The sequence below is a fragment of the Podarcis melisellensis genome, assembly GCF_964234715.1.
Source record: "Podarcis melisellensis genome assembly, chromosome: 3".
In the NCBI taxonomy this organism is placed as follows: domain Eukaryota; kingdom Metazoa; phylum Chordata; class Lepidosauria; order Squamata; family Lacertidae; genus Podarcis; species Podarcis melisellensis.
Window position 1 is genome coordinate 18543243 of NC_138530.1, and position 15515 is coordinate 18558757.

The 15515-nt window shown below is 44.4% G+C and overlaps 1 protein-coding gene across 1 annotated transcript in view; it reads left to right on the top strand.

The window, feature by feature from the left end:
- RRP36 (ribosomal RNA processing 36) overlaps positions 1 to 4708 on the top strand; it is a 30600-nt gene extending 25892 nt beyond the window's left edge. Inside the window, exons 4-8 of the mRNA XM_081904301.1 lie at positions 973 to 1039; positions 1494 to 1598; positions 1734 to 1808; positions 1995 to 2112; positions 3052 to 4708. Coding sequence (XP_081760427.1) covers positions 973 to 1039; positions 1494 to 1598; positions 1734 to 1808; positions 1995 to 2112; positions 3052 to 3191 — 505 coding nt within the window. The 3' untranslated portion in view covers positions 3192 to 4708. The remainder of the gene's footprint in view (positions 1 to 972; positions 1040 to 1493; positions 1599 to 1733; positions 1809 to 1994; positions 2113 to 3051) is intronic.
- Positions 4709 to 15515: the final 10807 nt, after the last annotated feature.

Sequence of the window (15515 nt, forward strand, 5' to 3'; positions counted from 1 at the left end):
AGTTTCAGGTTAAGAACGGACCTCCGGAACGAATTAAATACTTAACCCGAGGTACCACTGTACTTCGAAGGTGCCATTTGGCGCCCAATAAGTTTCTAACACTGCTCACTAATAATATGCATGTCACAATTTTCTGTAAACAGGACATGGATGCTTTCGTTGGTAGAGTAGTTAACTAAAGCTCTACACTGCAATCCTTAGCAAATATACTTGGAAGTAAGGTCCATTGTACACAGTAGGATATAGGCTTACGCTGTTGTGTTTCGGAGTACTCTCTTGATTTAAATAAAGGGGGCTGTTAAATTATTGGGAATGAAAATTCAGGACACTCTTGTTCTTTGAAGTTACATTTTCCCTCTTGGAATGGAGGGAAGGCAATGTTAAAGAGCCCTTTTCTTTCTAACAGTGAGTGGTAGCTTACAATTCAGTAAACAGATACCTTGCATTTCCTTCAATATCTCAAAAAGGCATCTATACTAAGGCTCTAGTATTTAAATGTAATGATTAATCAATAATTGGTTAAAGGCCAGACTATTTATCAACTAAACTTTTATAATCTGTTGACAGCCCTTAATATATACATAGCAATAAATATAAGGAAACACATACATCATGTAGTTAGCCTTAATATCTATTATAAACTCTTCTAGTAGTAATACATCTTGTTCCAAAATTCAGAAGATTGAATCCAGTCCTGCGTTAATGTACTTTTCCCTTTAATCTCTTCTCTTGTCATATTACATAACATACTTTGCTTTCCAAGTGGCTTTCAATTCCTTGCACATAGCAGTCTCTTAGTTTCCAAAAGTTTCTAGTGGTCAACAGTGCGGAGGGAAAACAAGCAAAACACTGGCGCAGCATTTGAGTTTCGCATCTTGAGAGATGGTTCTGAGACTCAACCCACCCAAGGATAGGATATAACCCCAGGCTTCTCTTTCCTAAGTATGTACTCTCTATCTCTCTCTCCCACAGACCTCTGGAAATTTCAGCCAAGAAGCCCGTCCCCTATCTAAGACGAGTTGTGCCTGTTAAAAAGAAGGTGAGTTGTTTTTTTTTCTCTTCAACATTATTTCATTCCTCCCCTTTTCCTGGTTTTTTTTATTTTTTTCATTTTCTTTGTTAAATTTGCAAATTAATAAAAAAAAGGGAAGAAAATAGCCTTGTGTCCGTGGACAAAAAAACATGGGTAGAAGAGAAAAGAAAAGGAAAATATTTGAGTAACACAACTGAAAATTATTTGGAGGGGATGAATGAAAATTACTTGGGAGGAGATGAATATAATGGAGTTCGCATGACGACTGAGGAGACTGTTGACTTAGTAAGCAGTGCTCAGTGCAGCGCTGCATGAGGCAAGGGCCACTGAGTGTGACAGGAATGATACAGATTCGGCTTGCTCCTGAAAGACAAGAGTAATGATGGGTGCCCAAGAAGAAAGACACCACTTTTTGGCAGTGTTCAAATTTTAGTGCTCGCTTCTCTTTCCTCCTCCCCAGGTACCTCGAGATCCTCGCTTTGATGACCTCTCTGGGGAGTATAAGCCAGAAATCTTTGAAAAGACGTATGGTTTCTTGAACGATCTCAGGAAGAAGGAGAAAGAGGTAATGCAGCTACTCACGTTGAGTGCAACCTGCCTAGAAGGAGAGAAAGCCTGTGTTGACGTCCCTTTTTACCTCAGAGTCCTGGATTGAAAGGCGACTTCCCTTTCAGCGCATTCCCCTCTTTCCCCCCTGCAGGTAGTTCAGAAGCACCTGAAGAAAAGCCGAAATGTGGAGCAGCAAACCAAGTTGCAGCAGCTCCTCAAGCAAATGGTGAGTTGGGGCCGTGGGGAATTAGGAGCAGCTCGGGTTTCCTTTGGAGACGCGGCAGGCAGGCCCAAAGCCTGGAGCCGCCGTTCAGCGGAAAGCTCCAGTGAGGCCAGTGAGATTGGGGAGAGGAGAAACGTTGACACTGGCCAGCCGTGGCATGTTTGCAACTTGCCCATCTTCGCTTCTTAGACTCAGCAGGAGGAGATACAGAGGAAACAACAGAAGGAGAGAGAAAAGGAGCTGGCCTTGAAGAGGCAGCAGAGGGAGCTGGCCCAGCAAGGAAAGAAGCCCTTCTATCTAAAGAAGTGTAAGTGTTGGCCTGTCGACAGAAGGTGCACGGTTCGAGCCTTGACTTTCCATCAGGCATTAATAAATGCTGTCAAATAGGGGACCTGTTGCTGATGCAGTGGCATAGCTGGCGGGGGGCACAGGGGCGATTGGCTCGGGCGCAAAATGTCAACACCCGGTGCTGCCTCAATACAGCTGCGCGCTTCTGTGGCTAGGCTCTGTTGAAAACGGTTTCTCCCTGCTAACCAGGAAGTGACCTCTCCATGCAATGGAGCAACTCTTATCTCTGTGGCTGCGATCTCCTGGGTGACGGGCACTGCCAGGCAGTTGAATGAGCATGCGTACTCTGTCTGTTTCCCAGCCTCCCACCCATCCCATCCACACGGCCCTGGGCCCTGGCAACCCAGGCTACACCACTGTGCTGATGTCTGTAAATTGGTTCACAGCGGTGTCTGCAGTGGTGTGACTCTTGAACAGAAGGAAGAAATCCTTTTAAGACAGGGCTCGATGGGAGTCAGTTAAACAAGCTGTCATAGCGGCGCTTCTGGGTTTGTCCTGGTTTGACCCAAACTCTGTGTGACCTTGAGCACCTGATAGTCTTGCCTTGACCCTGTTTACCTTCTATGAAGAATTTCTGTCATGTTCCTCTCCTCTGCTTGGTTTGTATATTGGAGATGGTCGGCACTGACACTTTGAATGGTGTTCTCACCTGCTGTGTTCATTGGATCTGGTTACCAGTTGCAATGATGCAAAGCAAAGGGGATTGGATGGTGACTTTTACTAAGGGATCATCAATGTGGATTCTTTTTTTCTTTCTTTTTTAATCACGGGACTCTATTGAAAGATGGGAGAGGACTGGGAGTGGAAGAGGGAGCTTGAGTTAGGGATGGGAATTGCTAGTGACGTTCTGAACATAGCTGGCTTGAATTAAGGCCACTTTCCCTTTTGTGCTTTGCAGCTGATAAGCGGAAATTGGAACTGGCTGAGAAGTACAAAGAGCTGAAGAGGAGTGGGAAGCTGGAGGGCTTCCTGAGCAAGAAGAGGAAAAGGAATGCCGCCAAGGACAAAAGGAGGCTGCCTTTTAGGAAGGATGTGTAATATCTGGCTATGTTTGCCACACGCCATTTGACAGGTGCAAATCTCCTGCTGCAAATCAGCTATCGACTCTGGCCAGCAAGGTCAATGATCCCAAGTTTTCTCTGCTCCTAATGCCAGGGGCATTCCGGACCTCTGAACAAGCAAGAGTTTGAGCAAAATTAATTGGTGACATTCCCGGCCTGAGAAGCGTTCGCCTTCTTCAATGGAAAATGGATTGCATAATTTGCAAAATTTTTCTCTCCCTCCTTCCAGAAGCAAGCCTCAAACTTGGCACAGAGTCAAGGAGCACCACACACACACACACACACACACACACACACACACACCTATTTCCCAGGACTCCCCGCTCCTTGTTTCTTCCACTACGCAGCCTGTGTAGACCTGGAGGCTCCCCGGTTTCCATCCACCTGCTTCTCTTGCTACTTATTAGTGCTGCTTGGTTGTATTCCCAGCTGTTTTCTTTGCAGATTGCTGTGGAAGCTTAAGAGAGTTTCCCAGAAAGCAGCGTGCCTTAGCTTCATGTGCTGGTATTACGCAGGCCAGAATCTTCCACAAGATTTTCCGTATCTGGAAAATTCAAATACTGGCAGTTGTTGTCTCTTTAAGTAAAAAATATGGTGGAGAATTGACCCAAATAAATTCCCAATTAGCCCAAAGCTATGCTTGGGGAATATATAATGAAATACCACAAAGTACATATATTACCTGTGGCAATATATTCATCTTTCATTTATTAACCTTATCCCCAAATGCTATTTTTTAAGTAATGGCCACCTCTCCATCATACTAGAAACCTCTTTCATCAACTTACTCAGATAAAATTAAATCATTTTAATAATTGGAATACCAAGTGTGTTAAGATGTCTGGGCACCAACAAAATCACCAATTTGTCTACGATCTGCACTAGCCCACCTGCAGTTTCAGTCATTTAATTGTATACTCTCAAATTCTGCCAAAACAACCAGAATTGGGTTGTTGTTTTTTGTTTGTTTTGTTTGTTTTGCTGTGAATGTGCATGCTTCTAACATTGAACTGAAATCTGGGCAGTTTCTAGAGATTCTGTACAAAGAAACTAATTGCTGTCTCATTACTGGTGGCAATGAGTGTGTATGTCATTTTGACAGACCTGCTTTGGATTACTAACTGGTAAGGTGTTTTATAGCAACATTTCACTGAACAAATTTTTGAAGTAAAGTTACTAATTTTATAAAATCAAATTTCTTCCTCTCAAGTGAGATTTTATTTGCAGGACTTCTTGTTTTGCTAGGGCAAAGACATTTTCTCACCATTTCCTCCTAATTTGCTCTCACCCCCCCACCTCTTTTCTCTGTTTCTCTCAGTATGGCCTGATATTTTCAGCTAGTAATAATTGCCATCGTGGCTTCATTCCAGATAAGCAGATCACGTTCAGGTTTTTATCTTGCATTCCAAATCTTGTCAGACCTTTAGTTTTTGCCCTTTTCTCTCTCTCTGCTTCTGAGCCAACTACAACTGCTCTGTGTTCTTGGAAGTGGGGGGGTCACTTTTTATGGGTGGACAGGAGAATTTTGCAGGGGCTGTGCTATGACATAAGGAGCATGCTTCTCAAATTTAGCACTTTGCATCTATGTCTCTGCATTCTGCAGTTGCTGTCTGATGCTACCTTTATATGAAATTGGACTGCTTTAAAAAACAACCTTATTTGAATCTTCTCATCCAGAGGTGCAAGGAGCAAAGAGGTATGCTGGGCATCTCAAAACCTTCCTACTAGAAATCCATCTTATAGCCCTCTGGTTTAGCACCTGCTGGCATGAGATGAGAAGGTCTATCCAGTGCAGCATTCTGCTTCCAGGGAACCTTCAAGCAGGGCATGCAATTCTCATCCTGCTCTTGCTCTCCAGCAATTGTTGTTCAGTGGCATATTGTCTCTGCATGTGTCTTCTGTGAATTTATCAGTCTTTGCACCAATACTCTTTGCTCCATCCTTTGTGACTTAGAAGTGGGGGGGGGGGGATTTCAATGAAAGCCCTAAACGGCCTCGGTCCAGTATACCTGAAGGAGCGTCTTCATCCCCATTGTTCTGCCTGGACACTGAGGTCCAGTGCCGAGGGCCTTCTGGCAATTCCCTCACTGTGAGAAGCAAACCTACAGGGAACCAGGCAGAGGGCCTTCTCAGTAGTAGCACCTGCCCTGTGGAATGCCCTCCCACCAGATGTCAAAGAGAAAAACAACTACCAGATTTTTATTAGACATCTGATGGCAGCCATGTTTAGGGAAGCTTTTAATGTTTAATAGGTTATTGTATTTTAATATTCCGTTGGAAGCTGCCCAGAGTGGCTGGGGAAACCCAGCCAGATGGGTGGGGTATAAATTATTATTATTATAATGAAAGCTGGGATTTATTGATTTTCTAGCAAGAAGTTGAATTCCATAGCAGGTATCCAATGGTATACTTTCCCAGTTTGCTCACAGAATCCAAAGAGACCTGTAAAATCTCTTGCCCTGGGACTGAGGAGGACACTGGCCTCTGCCACCAACCCGGGAACCAAGAAATTGAGAGACTTCAAGGAAGAACAACATGGCAAGGAGAGAACAAGCCCATCTCTATCCATTGGCCCGAGAAGGAGCAGCTTCAGTGAATTGGATCCTCCTGTTCCCCCGCCAGAAAGAAAATTCTGTTCCGGTTGCCAGTTTCCCTGGCACTGCAGAACAGAAAGGAATTAATTTCTGGCCTCATCAATCAGCCAAGATTACTGCAATGTGTTGTACATGGGGCTGCCTGTGAAGATGGTTCAGAAACTTCAGCTGGTGCAGAATTCAGCGGCCAGGTTGCTCACTGGGGCAAGACGGTTTGATCATATAACGCCAGTCCTGGCCTGACTTCCTCTCTCCATATGAACTGACCCAGACCCTGCAATCGTTATCTGAGGCCCTTTTTCGTGTGCCTCCTCCAGGAGAGGTCTGGGAGGCGGCAACACAAGAATTGGTCTTTTCTGCGGTGGCTGCCTATTTTTAGAATGCTTTCCCTGGGGAGGCTCACCTGGTGCTGGCAGGCCTTTGGCTAATTAAACAATCTATGACCTTTTAAAGTCGGTGGTGAGTGTATTTGTCTTATTACTATGTTACGCATTTTTGTGTTTTTAATTGTAAACCCCCCTGCGATCCTCGGATGAAAAGTGGTACAGAAATTTAACAAATAATAATAAAAAGGCTTTAAAAAATAAATTTCTGTTATACAATACAGTCACGGCAAAGAAAAGAACTTAGCGTTAAGTTTATGGTATCCTTGTACATGCTCTTAAAACCACGTGCATTGCACCAACTCTGCTGCATTTTACCCAGGTTTTTAGGGCGATGGACAAGTTGCCGTGAAGCACGGTTGCACTTGTGTAGCTTGTTTATGGAACCAATTTTAAATAATTAGCAATGCAATACCGATTACCGCCGAGTCTTTTAATAGGCAAATAACACTGGCAAAGTGCAGCAACTGCTCTTCATGGTGTTATTGATTCTGATAGCTTGCAGTGATGATGGGAAGAGGAAGAAATGCAGTGCAGTTTATCTTAAGGTTTATATTCCTCGCTTTATGTGCGCGGATGGATTGACGTAAACAGTGTTGTGTTGGCTGATGGTGCTGTAAACCTGCGCTGTACACACTGTAAACAAACAGAGCAGGGCTGCAGCTTGAAGAGGGAAGGGGTCCTAGATTCCCAGAAAACATGAAAACAACCCGGAGGATGCACAGAGAGAAAGAGAAATGGACTCACAGCAAAAAGCCCTGGAAAGTAGAGCCAGGGAAAAAAGACTACATGATCTCTTGCGCTTGGGAAGCAAATGGGCATTTGGGATTCTGGAAGAAGCTGAGAGGATTGCTCATCTTCTTTCTCGCCTGTGGGGAGCAGAACCACATGGGTCTCAGGTGGAACCCAGTTGCCCTCTGAAGTGAGACGGGATTGGAACGCCCTTCCGAAGGGTGAGGTAAGACATCTGCCCTCTTAAGAGATTGATTAATCCTCCCCAGCAAAATAAAGGCTTCGCTATATTGCAGGAGTGTTTTGGTGCCGTGATCAAGCGCCTGACCTTTTCCTCGCAGTACCTTCCCTCTTCCCGGTGTGAATTACATTCCTTGAGCTGGAACACCTGAGGCATGTTAAGCACAGATCTCGCTTGCTTGGGCGACAGCTTCGCCTGGTTTTTTTTTTTCCAGTAGTAAAGTTTACCGTGCGCTAGGCTAGCATCCTGCTGACTTGGTTCCCTGCAAATTAGCACAGGTTGAAGAGCCCTCATTCCCATGGACTGAAGAAATGTAAGGGCCGCCTGCTAAACCGTCTAGTTCAGTCACCCCCAACCTCCGGCCCTCCAGATGTTTTGGCCTACAACTCCCATGATCCCTAGCGAACAGGACCAGTGCTCAGGGATGATGGGAATTGTAGTCCAAAACATCTGGAGGACCGAAGCTTGGGGATGACTGTTCTAGCTCTTTCAGAGGTCTGCATGAGCACAGCAGCACTCTGCCCATCTTCAGTTCCCAGTAACTTCCTCTGGCAATGGAAATTGCTATATTTTATTGTGGCTAGTCACCCTCAACAGCCTTGTCTTCCTTGAATTTGTCTAATCATTTTTTTAAAGTCATCCAACTTTGGTGGCCGTTACTGCCTCCTGCAGGAGTGAGTTCCATAGTTGTTTGTTTATGATGATGATGATGATGATGCCCATCTGGCTGGGTTTCCTCAACCACTCTGGGCGGTTCCCAACAGAATATAAAAAACAATAAAACATCAAACATTAAAAACTTCCCTAAACAGGGCTGCCTTCAGATGTGTTCTAAAGTCAGATACGTACTGGTACTTGTTTATTTCCTTGACATCTGATGCAAGGGCGTTCCACAGGGCAGGTGCCACTACCGAGAAGGCCCTCTGCCTGGTTCCCTGTAACTTCACTTCTTGCAGTGAGGGAACCGCCAGAAGACCCTCGGAGCTGGACCTCATGGCTGAGCAATGAGGGTGGAGACGCTCCTTCAGGTCTAGTTTATGCACTGCATGAAGAAGTAAATTCTTTTCTCTTTCCTAATTTTCCATCATTTCGCTTCATTGGGTGTCCACGAGTTCTAGTGTTATGAGAGAGGGAGAAAATATTTTCTCTTATTTTCTCCATGCCATGCATAATTTTATAAACTTCTATCACATCCCTTCTTCCTTGCCTTTTCTCTGAAAAGCTCCAAATGCTGTAACTTTTCCTCCTAGGAAACTTGCAGCTTCCCCTTGATCATTCTGATTGCCCGTTCTGGACCTTTTCCAACTCTACAACGTCCTCGTGAGGCTACCAGAAATTCTAATAAATAATTATGACTGTACGCAGTACTCCGAAAGCAGGTGCATTACAGATTTGTATTAAGACAGTATGATATAAGTTTCTTTTAAAATTCCTTTAATAACGTTCCCAGGCATGGGATTTGCTTTTTTCACAGCGGCTGCCCACTGGGCCAAACATCTTCAATGAGCATTCACTACAACCCCAAGGTCTCATTACTGGTCGGTCACTGCCACCTGAGACCCTGTGAAATTAAGATTCTTTTGTGCTCACATTCATTATTTTACATTTGCTGGTTTGGAGCCCTTTCCCATGTCTTTTTGTTTTAATGACACTGAACAATTTAGTATCTTCAGCAAACTTGGCCACCTTACAGCTCATCCCTAACTCTTAAGATGATTTATGGACGGTGGCGGCTCCTCTATTAGGCAAAGTGGGGCAAGATTCTGAGCCCTCCAAAGCCCATGGCCTAGTCTTTCTCTTGTCGTCCACAGTCACCAATAGATTTTCCACTGGCCGAGAGGCTTCCTAGATACTTCTGCTCATTTCCACCCTTTAGGTCCTACCCCTGTCTCCAGCAACTCTTTCCCACAGAAATGGCCTCAATAGGGCAGAGGATTCTTTTACAGTGGTCCTCGGGTTACATACGCTTTAGGTTACATACGCTTCAGGTTACAGACTCTGCTAACCCAGAAATAGTACCTCAGGTTAAGAACTTTGCTTCAGGATGAGAACAGAAATCGTGCAGTGGTGGTGCAGCGACAGCAGGAGGCCCCATTAGCTAAAGTGGTACTTCAGGTTAAGAACGGACCTCCGGAATGAATTAAGTTCTTAACCCGAGGTACCACTGTATTATTATCATCATTGTCGTCGTCGTCGTTATTTATACCCCACCCATCTGGCTGAGTTTCCCCAGCCACTCTGGGTGGCTCCCAACAGAATATTAAAAACATGATAAAACATCAAACATTAAAAACTTCCCTAAACAGGGCTGCCTTCAGTTGTCTTCTAAACGTCAGATAATTGTTTATTTCCTTGAAATCTGATGGGAGGGCGTTCCACAGAACTGGCAGAAGGCCCTCGGAGCTGGACCTCAGTGGGGGGGGGAGATGCTACTTTCAGGTATACAGGACCGAGGCGATTTAGGGCTTTAAAGGTCAGCACCAACACTTTGAATTGTGCTCGGAAACGTACTGGGAGCCAATGTAGGTCTTTCAGGTCTGGTGCTATAAGGTCTCGGTGGCCATATACCCTGGTACCTTTTGGATCAGTACAGGTTGAAGACCCCTCATTCCTATGGACTTACAGGAACAAGATACCTAAAGCCGCTGGTATTCTCAAGCTGCACACACACAAAAGCAGTCCTAAATGTGCCCTTATAAGGAAAGCAGAGATGAAAGGTCAGTTCATTTCCATTTCCAACCCCCCGCCATAAAATTCCCTTTCTGAATATATTTACAAAGTTAATGAGGAATTTTATATAGTGGGCAGAGTGTACTGAAGTAATGCAAGTTGTCTCGGTACGTACTGGTGGAAATGAATGACCCAAATACGGGGAAGAAAGCTACTTTCTCAAATTAGTGGAAATCATAAAAGATTAAAATAGCTATTGGGAATCGTAAAAAGCAATGAGAAGTAACCAGCCCTCTGCCTGGGGGGAAATGGGGCGGTTGGGAAGAGAGAGATGCGCTACATCGCTACCTGCTGTGTTTTGCATGGAAGAGGGCAGTAATAGTGAATTATATGCAGGGACTCAAGCTTGACTCGGTTCTGGCCGAGCTCTGACAGTCCCCATAATAGTCTTGCCATTCTTTCCAAGTCTGGCAGTGCCTCTTGTACTTCATGCCAACTCAATATATTGGAGTTGAACTCTTGGCTTCAGCGGGATCTCCCACAGGCAACAGTCCCAGAGGAGAAGCGAGGTTTGCTCATTTCTTTGCAAAAGGCACCCTGCACATTGGCTTTAGATCTTCAGGACCCTCCAGCTCTTACAGAAACCTCGTCTCGCCGTTGCTGGTCCTGTTTTTTCTCCACTTGCACAGACATAAACAGGGCTTGAGTGTTCCTCCAAGAGAGGAGAAGTGAGCTCCTTGCAGCAACTCCTCCTCTGGCTCATGGATAATAAATAATAATAATATTTTTTTATTTATACCCTGCCCTTCCCAGTTTCAGAAAACCGGGCTCAGGGCAGCTAACAACAAATTTAAAACACTTAATTGTGATACAACAAAAAACAGAATAAAAGAGTGAATAACAATAATTTCAAAGTTCTAAAATCAATTTAGGGGGAAATCCATCCAATAAACATTAGATGATCACCAGAGCTAGCTGGCTAAATTAGACCTATTTGGGCCAGCAAGGAGGCCAGGGGAGAATTAGCTGTGGGATCCCAGAGCGGGTAATCTTCATAAAAAGGGGAGGGGGACAGAAGGAAGGAAGGGGAATAAAAGATCAGGCTAAATTCAGATTGAAAGCCAGGCGGAATAGCTCTGTCTTACAGGCCCTGCGGAAGGAGGTTAAATCCTGCAGGGCTCTGGTGTCATGGGACAGAGCATTCCACTAGGTCGGAGCCATCACTGAGAAGGCCCTGATTGTGTCAGGAGCAGTCAGCAATAATTCACAAGGCGTCAGTGAAGTTAACTATTCAAAGAAACAAAATAGCGAGTGCAGCAACTCTTCCCAGTTGGTCTTGCCCCAATTAGACAGTTGTGAGGACTGAAGATTCCCACCTTCCTACAGTTCTCTAAGTCTCCTCTTCCTTCAGGTCCTTCCCTTGCAACCTGAGACTTATTCGCCTTGTCTGTCTTTGCTCCTCCTTGTTCATACCTTTTTGGGTTCTGGGAAACCAGGAGGGAGGGGAGCTGGACACAGCAGAAGGGGAGCCCCCCCCCGGCTTCTTAATCAGCCTTCCTGATCTTTGCCTCTTGGCTCTCTGTTTCTGGAGCTCTCTCTGCCACAGCTCGTCCTGCTCTCCAAACCCTGCCATCTTTTTATGTTTATATTTATTTATTTATTGGATTTATATACTGTACCGCCCTATACCTGGAGGTCTCAGGGCGGTTCACATAATAAAATCAAGATGTAAAACCACAAAATAGATAATAAAAATAAAAATAACAACAAGCCAATAGCCCCCGCCACAAAAAAACACATTTTAAAAGGGCATAGGAGGTAAATCAGATCAACCAAAGGCCTGGTTAAAAAGGAACATTTTTGCCTGGCGCCCAAAGGTGTATAATGAAGGCACCAGGCGAACTTCCTTGGGGAGAGCATTTCACAGACGGGGAGCCACTGCAGAGAAGGCCTGTTCTCGTGTTGCCACCCTCTGGACCTCTGGAGGAGGGGGCACACAAAGAAAGACCTCAGAAGATGATCTCTAGGTCTGGGTAGGTTCATATGGAAAGAGGTAGTTCTTGAGGTATTGACGTCCTGAGCCATTTCAGGCTTGATAGTTCAAAACCAGCTCTTCGAATTGGGCCCGGAAACCAATTGGTAGCCAGTGCAGCTGGACCAGGATTGGTGTAATATGCTCAGACCGTCTTGCTCAGGTGAGCAACCTGGTGGCTTAATTCTGCACTAGCTGAAGTTTCCGAAACATCTTCAGAGGCAGCCCTACGTATAACGTATTATAATCTCAGCTTCCAACACCACCTCCTCTCATTCTGCTCCCTTCTTCTCCAGCTGACCACTCATTGCCGTCCCACAACCACTCCCTGGACTCTGAACCGTCTTCCCTTGGGGATCCACCACTGCTGGGCATCCAACCAGTCCATAACACATGGGGCCATGTTGGACTTTCCCTTCCCACAGTGTGTTGCTCCTGGGAGCCAGACAGTACAGACTCCGAATGGCCCTCGGTCCTCTGGGCAATGGCAGAAGTCACAGTGTGCTTTCCTGAAACTCTGCAATCCCAGGGGGAGCTTAGCTGTCTCCCTACACTTACCCATAGAATTGTAGAATAGCAGAGTTGGCTTACTTAATTGCATTTTATGGTTCGCTTCCTACAAAACACCTCAAAGCGATTTTCACAATAAGACCCCCAGCAATTCTAGCCGTATTCCATATGTAAAAACAATACAACTTCATGTGCACGTAAAAACCAATTTAAAATCCAACGCAGGTGTGGGCTTCAATAGATTAAGTATAATCGGGAAATTATGGAAACAGCTGAATGTGATTCAGTTAACAACTGTGCTGCAGGGATAAGGGTAAGCATGTGGAAGTGTTACATAAATGGAGTTTAACAACTAGACCAAAAATGGGTTTGGGAATATCAGGAGAAAGGGTGGGCTTTTTATCGGTATAAAAATTGAATTACAAAGTCCATTAAAATTCCAAAGTATTATGCTATTGTAGAAAGGGTGTTAAGTCTATGATGAGATGGGAGACATTCCCCAATTTGTATGAGTAGTTATGCAAAGTTATGGGCAATGCATATAATTTATAAGTTGTGTGCTTAAAAGTTGGTTAAAGAAAAAAGAAAAACGTCATAATGAATGGTCCTACAAACAGATTCAACATTTCCCCAAAACTTATTATCACAGTGGGCGAATTAAGCATTAAAAACCATATCAAATACACTATTTTTAAGGTACGTTTCTTCCATAGCTTTGCTATGATCTATTTTTTATTTTTTATTTTCCCTTTAGTACTGCTGCCACAACGTAGCTCAATATTATCTATTGTCTACTTCACTTTAGCCACTAGCAGCCATGGACAAGCCTAGAACAAAACACCGTGGAGCTCTAAATGTAAAGTAAAAACGAAGTAAAGGTAAAGGAACCCCTGACCATTAGGTCCAGTCGTGACCGACTCTGGGGTTGCGGCGCTCATCTCGCTCTATGGGCCGAGGGAGCTGGCGTTTGTCCACAGACAGCTTCCGGGTCATGTGGCCAGCATGACTAAGCCGCTTCTGGCGAACCAGAGCAGCGCACGGAAACGCCATTTACCTTCCCACCGGAGCAGTACCTATTTATCTACTTGCACTTTGACGTGCTTTCAAACTGCTAGGTTGGCAGGAGCAGGGACTGAGCAACGGGAGCTCACCCCGTCACAGGGATTTGAACCGCCAACCTTCTGATTGGCAAGTCCTAGGCTCTGTGGTTTAACCCGCAGCGCCACCTGTGTCCCTAAAAAATGAAGTAGACTATATTTAAAATAACTGATATAAACAAATGGTGGTATGTGTATGGTTACTTAATAAACTATGGGTTGCACCCAGTGTTAGTCCTATTCAGAGTAATTAATTAACATACATGGCTAATAAATATGGTCTCCCAACCCCACATTTTTCATTCCAAAAGAAAAGGAAATTTCCCAGTTTTTCAACAAATTTGTTCTCAATACATCTTGTAAATTATACTACACTACTGTAGGTTATACTATGCAAACCTATTCAGTACTACCCTATCCCGAACTCAAGCAAATAAATGGGAGTTATTTTCCTCCAGTATTTGAAAATTGGCATTTTTGCTGATACCAAAGAAATGGTCAGCTAATTTGGAAGCCTGTTTCATTCTTTTGTCACTTATACCCTGTAATTCCATTCACATAACCCTGTACCAGAAATTCTGGGATTTTGCAATGTTTCCGAAAGAGATGGAGGTAGCGTATGAAATCACAACTTTGGATTTCAAAAGTAAACTGAGCACTCTTCCGACTTGCCTCCTGCTTAGTTATTGAGCGTTAAAGTTATTTCTCCCTCTCTCATGATGCAAACGAAGGCCTTGGATGCAGTTGTTCTTAATTTAAATGGAAGCTCTTTCATAACCGTGGCTTGAGAGACAATGCATTTTTTAGAAAAAAAGCTGCCCTTGCTGTAAGATTCATGATAACGCCCAGAGAGAGAGAGAGAGAGAGAGAGAGAGAGAGAGAGAGAGATTGAGAGCACAATTGCAAAACATTGCTTTGGCTCTGCTCCACCAGTTTGTTAAGAACCCAGCTGGTAAGAGTTAGGGATGCAAGAACTCCCTGAAGAGGTAGTTTTCTTCCACCTGTTCTTTCCACAGGCCCTGCAGAGAGATGACAGAGAGCTCCAAGAGTTGAGGTGGCTCATCTGCTGGCCAAGGCATAACTGTGTTCCAACACCGTTCCATGACAGTTCACGTTGCTGCGCCGAGCCTGCGAGTTCCTACGTGGAGCCAAGGAGGCCTGGTTTTCCGCTCATGACAGATTCCGTTTGAAATTCCGCCAGGCCACGGTCGGCTTTCATCACTGCTTGGTTGCGTCAACCCGTTTTGAGGTCTTGCCACAGGTCTTGATTTATTTATGTCGCGAAAGAGCCACATCCAGTGGCAACATCTGTCTGGCCATAAGGAAGAGGGGCCTTTTAGAGTGTGCCATTTTAGAGGATGAAACTTGATTTTTGCAAATCTCTTCAGTGAATGGTCTTGAAAGCATTTTTTGGGATGTGAGAATTTCAAATCTGCTATTTTTGGGGGGGGTCGTGTGGCATCTGAAGATAGACTGCATTTTTAATCAAGACTTATATTGGCTTATATCTTGATCAGGTTCCTAAATTAAATGGGCTTAGATTTTCAAAGGTTTCATGCCAGGCAGAAAAAAACCTTGGCAAGAGGTTTTCTCCTAAGACAAGAGGGCCCCATTGATGGGAAATTACATATGCTGCCCCAAGGCTGAAAAAACACTATTAAGAATGGGTAAATAGTAAAATAATACCAATGTGCCTCCCAGTAAAATGAGCCATATCTTCTTCCTAAGGTTGAAAGGCCAAGAGCAAATGGTTTTGAAAAACAACTGGCTGGAGAAGGGGGGGAGTGTAAACAGGGGAAGAGACTTTTTCTTCACTTTTTATTTTGAGGCTGTAAACTGTTCCTTCCTTTTACTTTGAGGAGATTTATCCTTCTAAAAAGCTATATATGATAATGTATGAAATATATTAGCTTAAATATATTGGCTTAAATGTAATTATGCAAAGGATTTAAGAAATGCTAGATTCATAGAGTCATATTGCAATAGGAGACCAGAGGGGCAAATGAGCCTAGCCCCCCCTTGCCAGACAGGAGACGCCATCG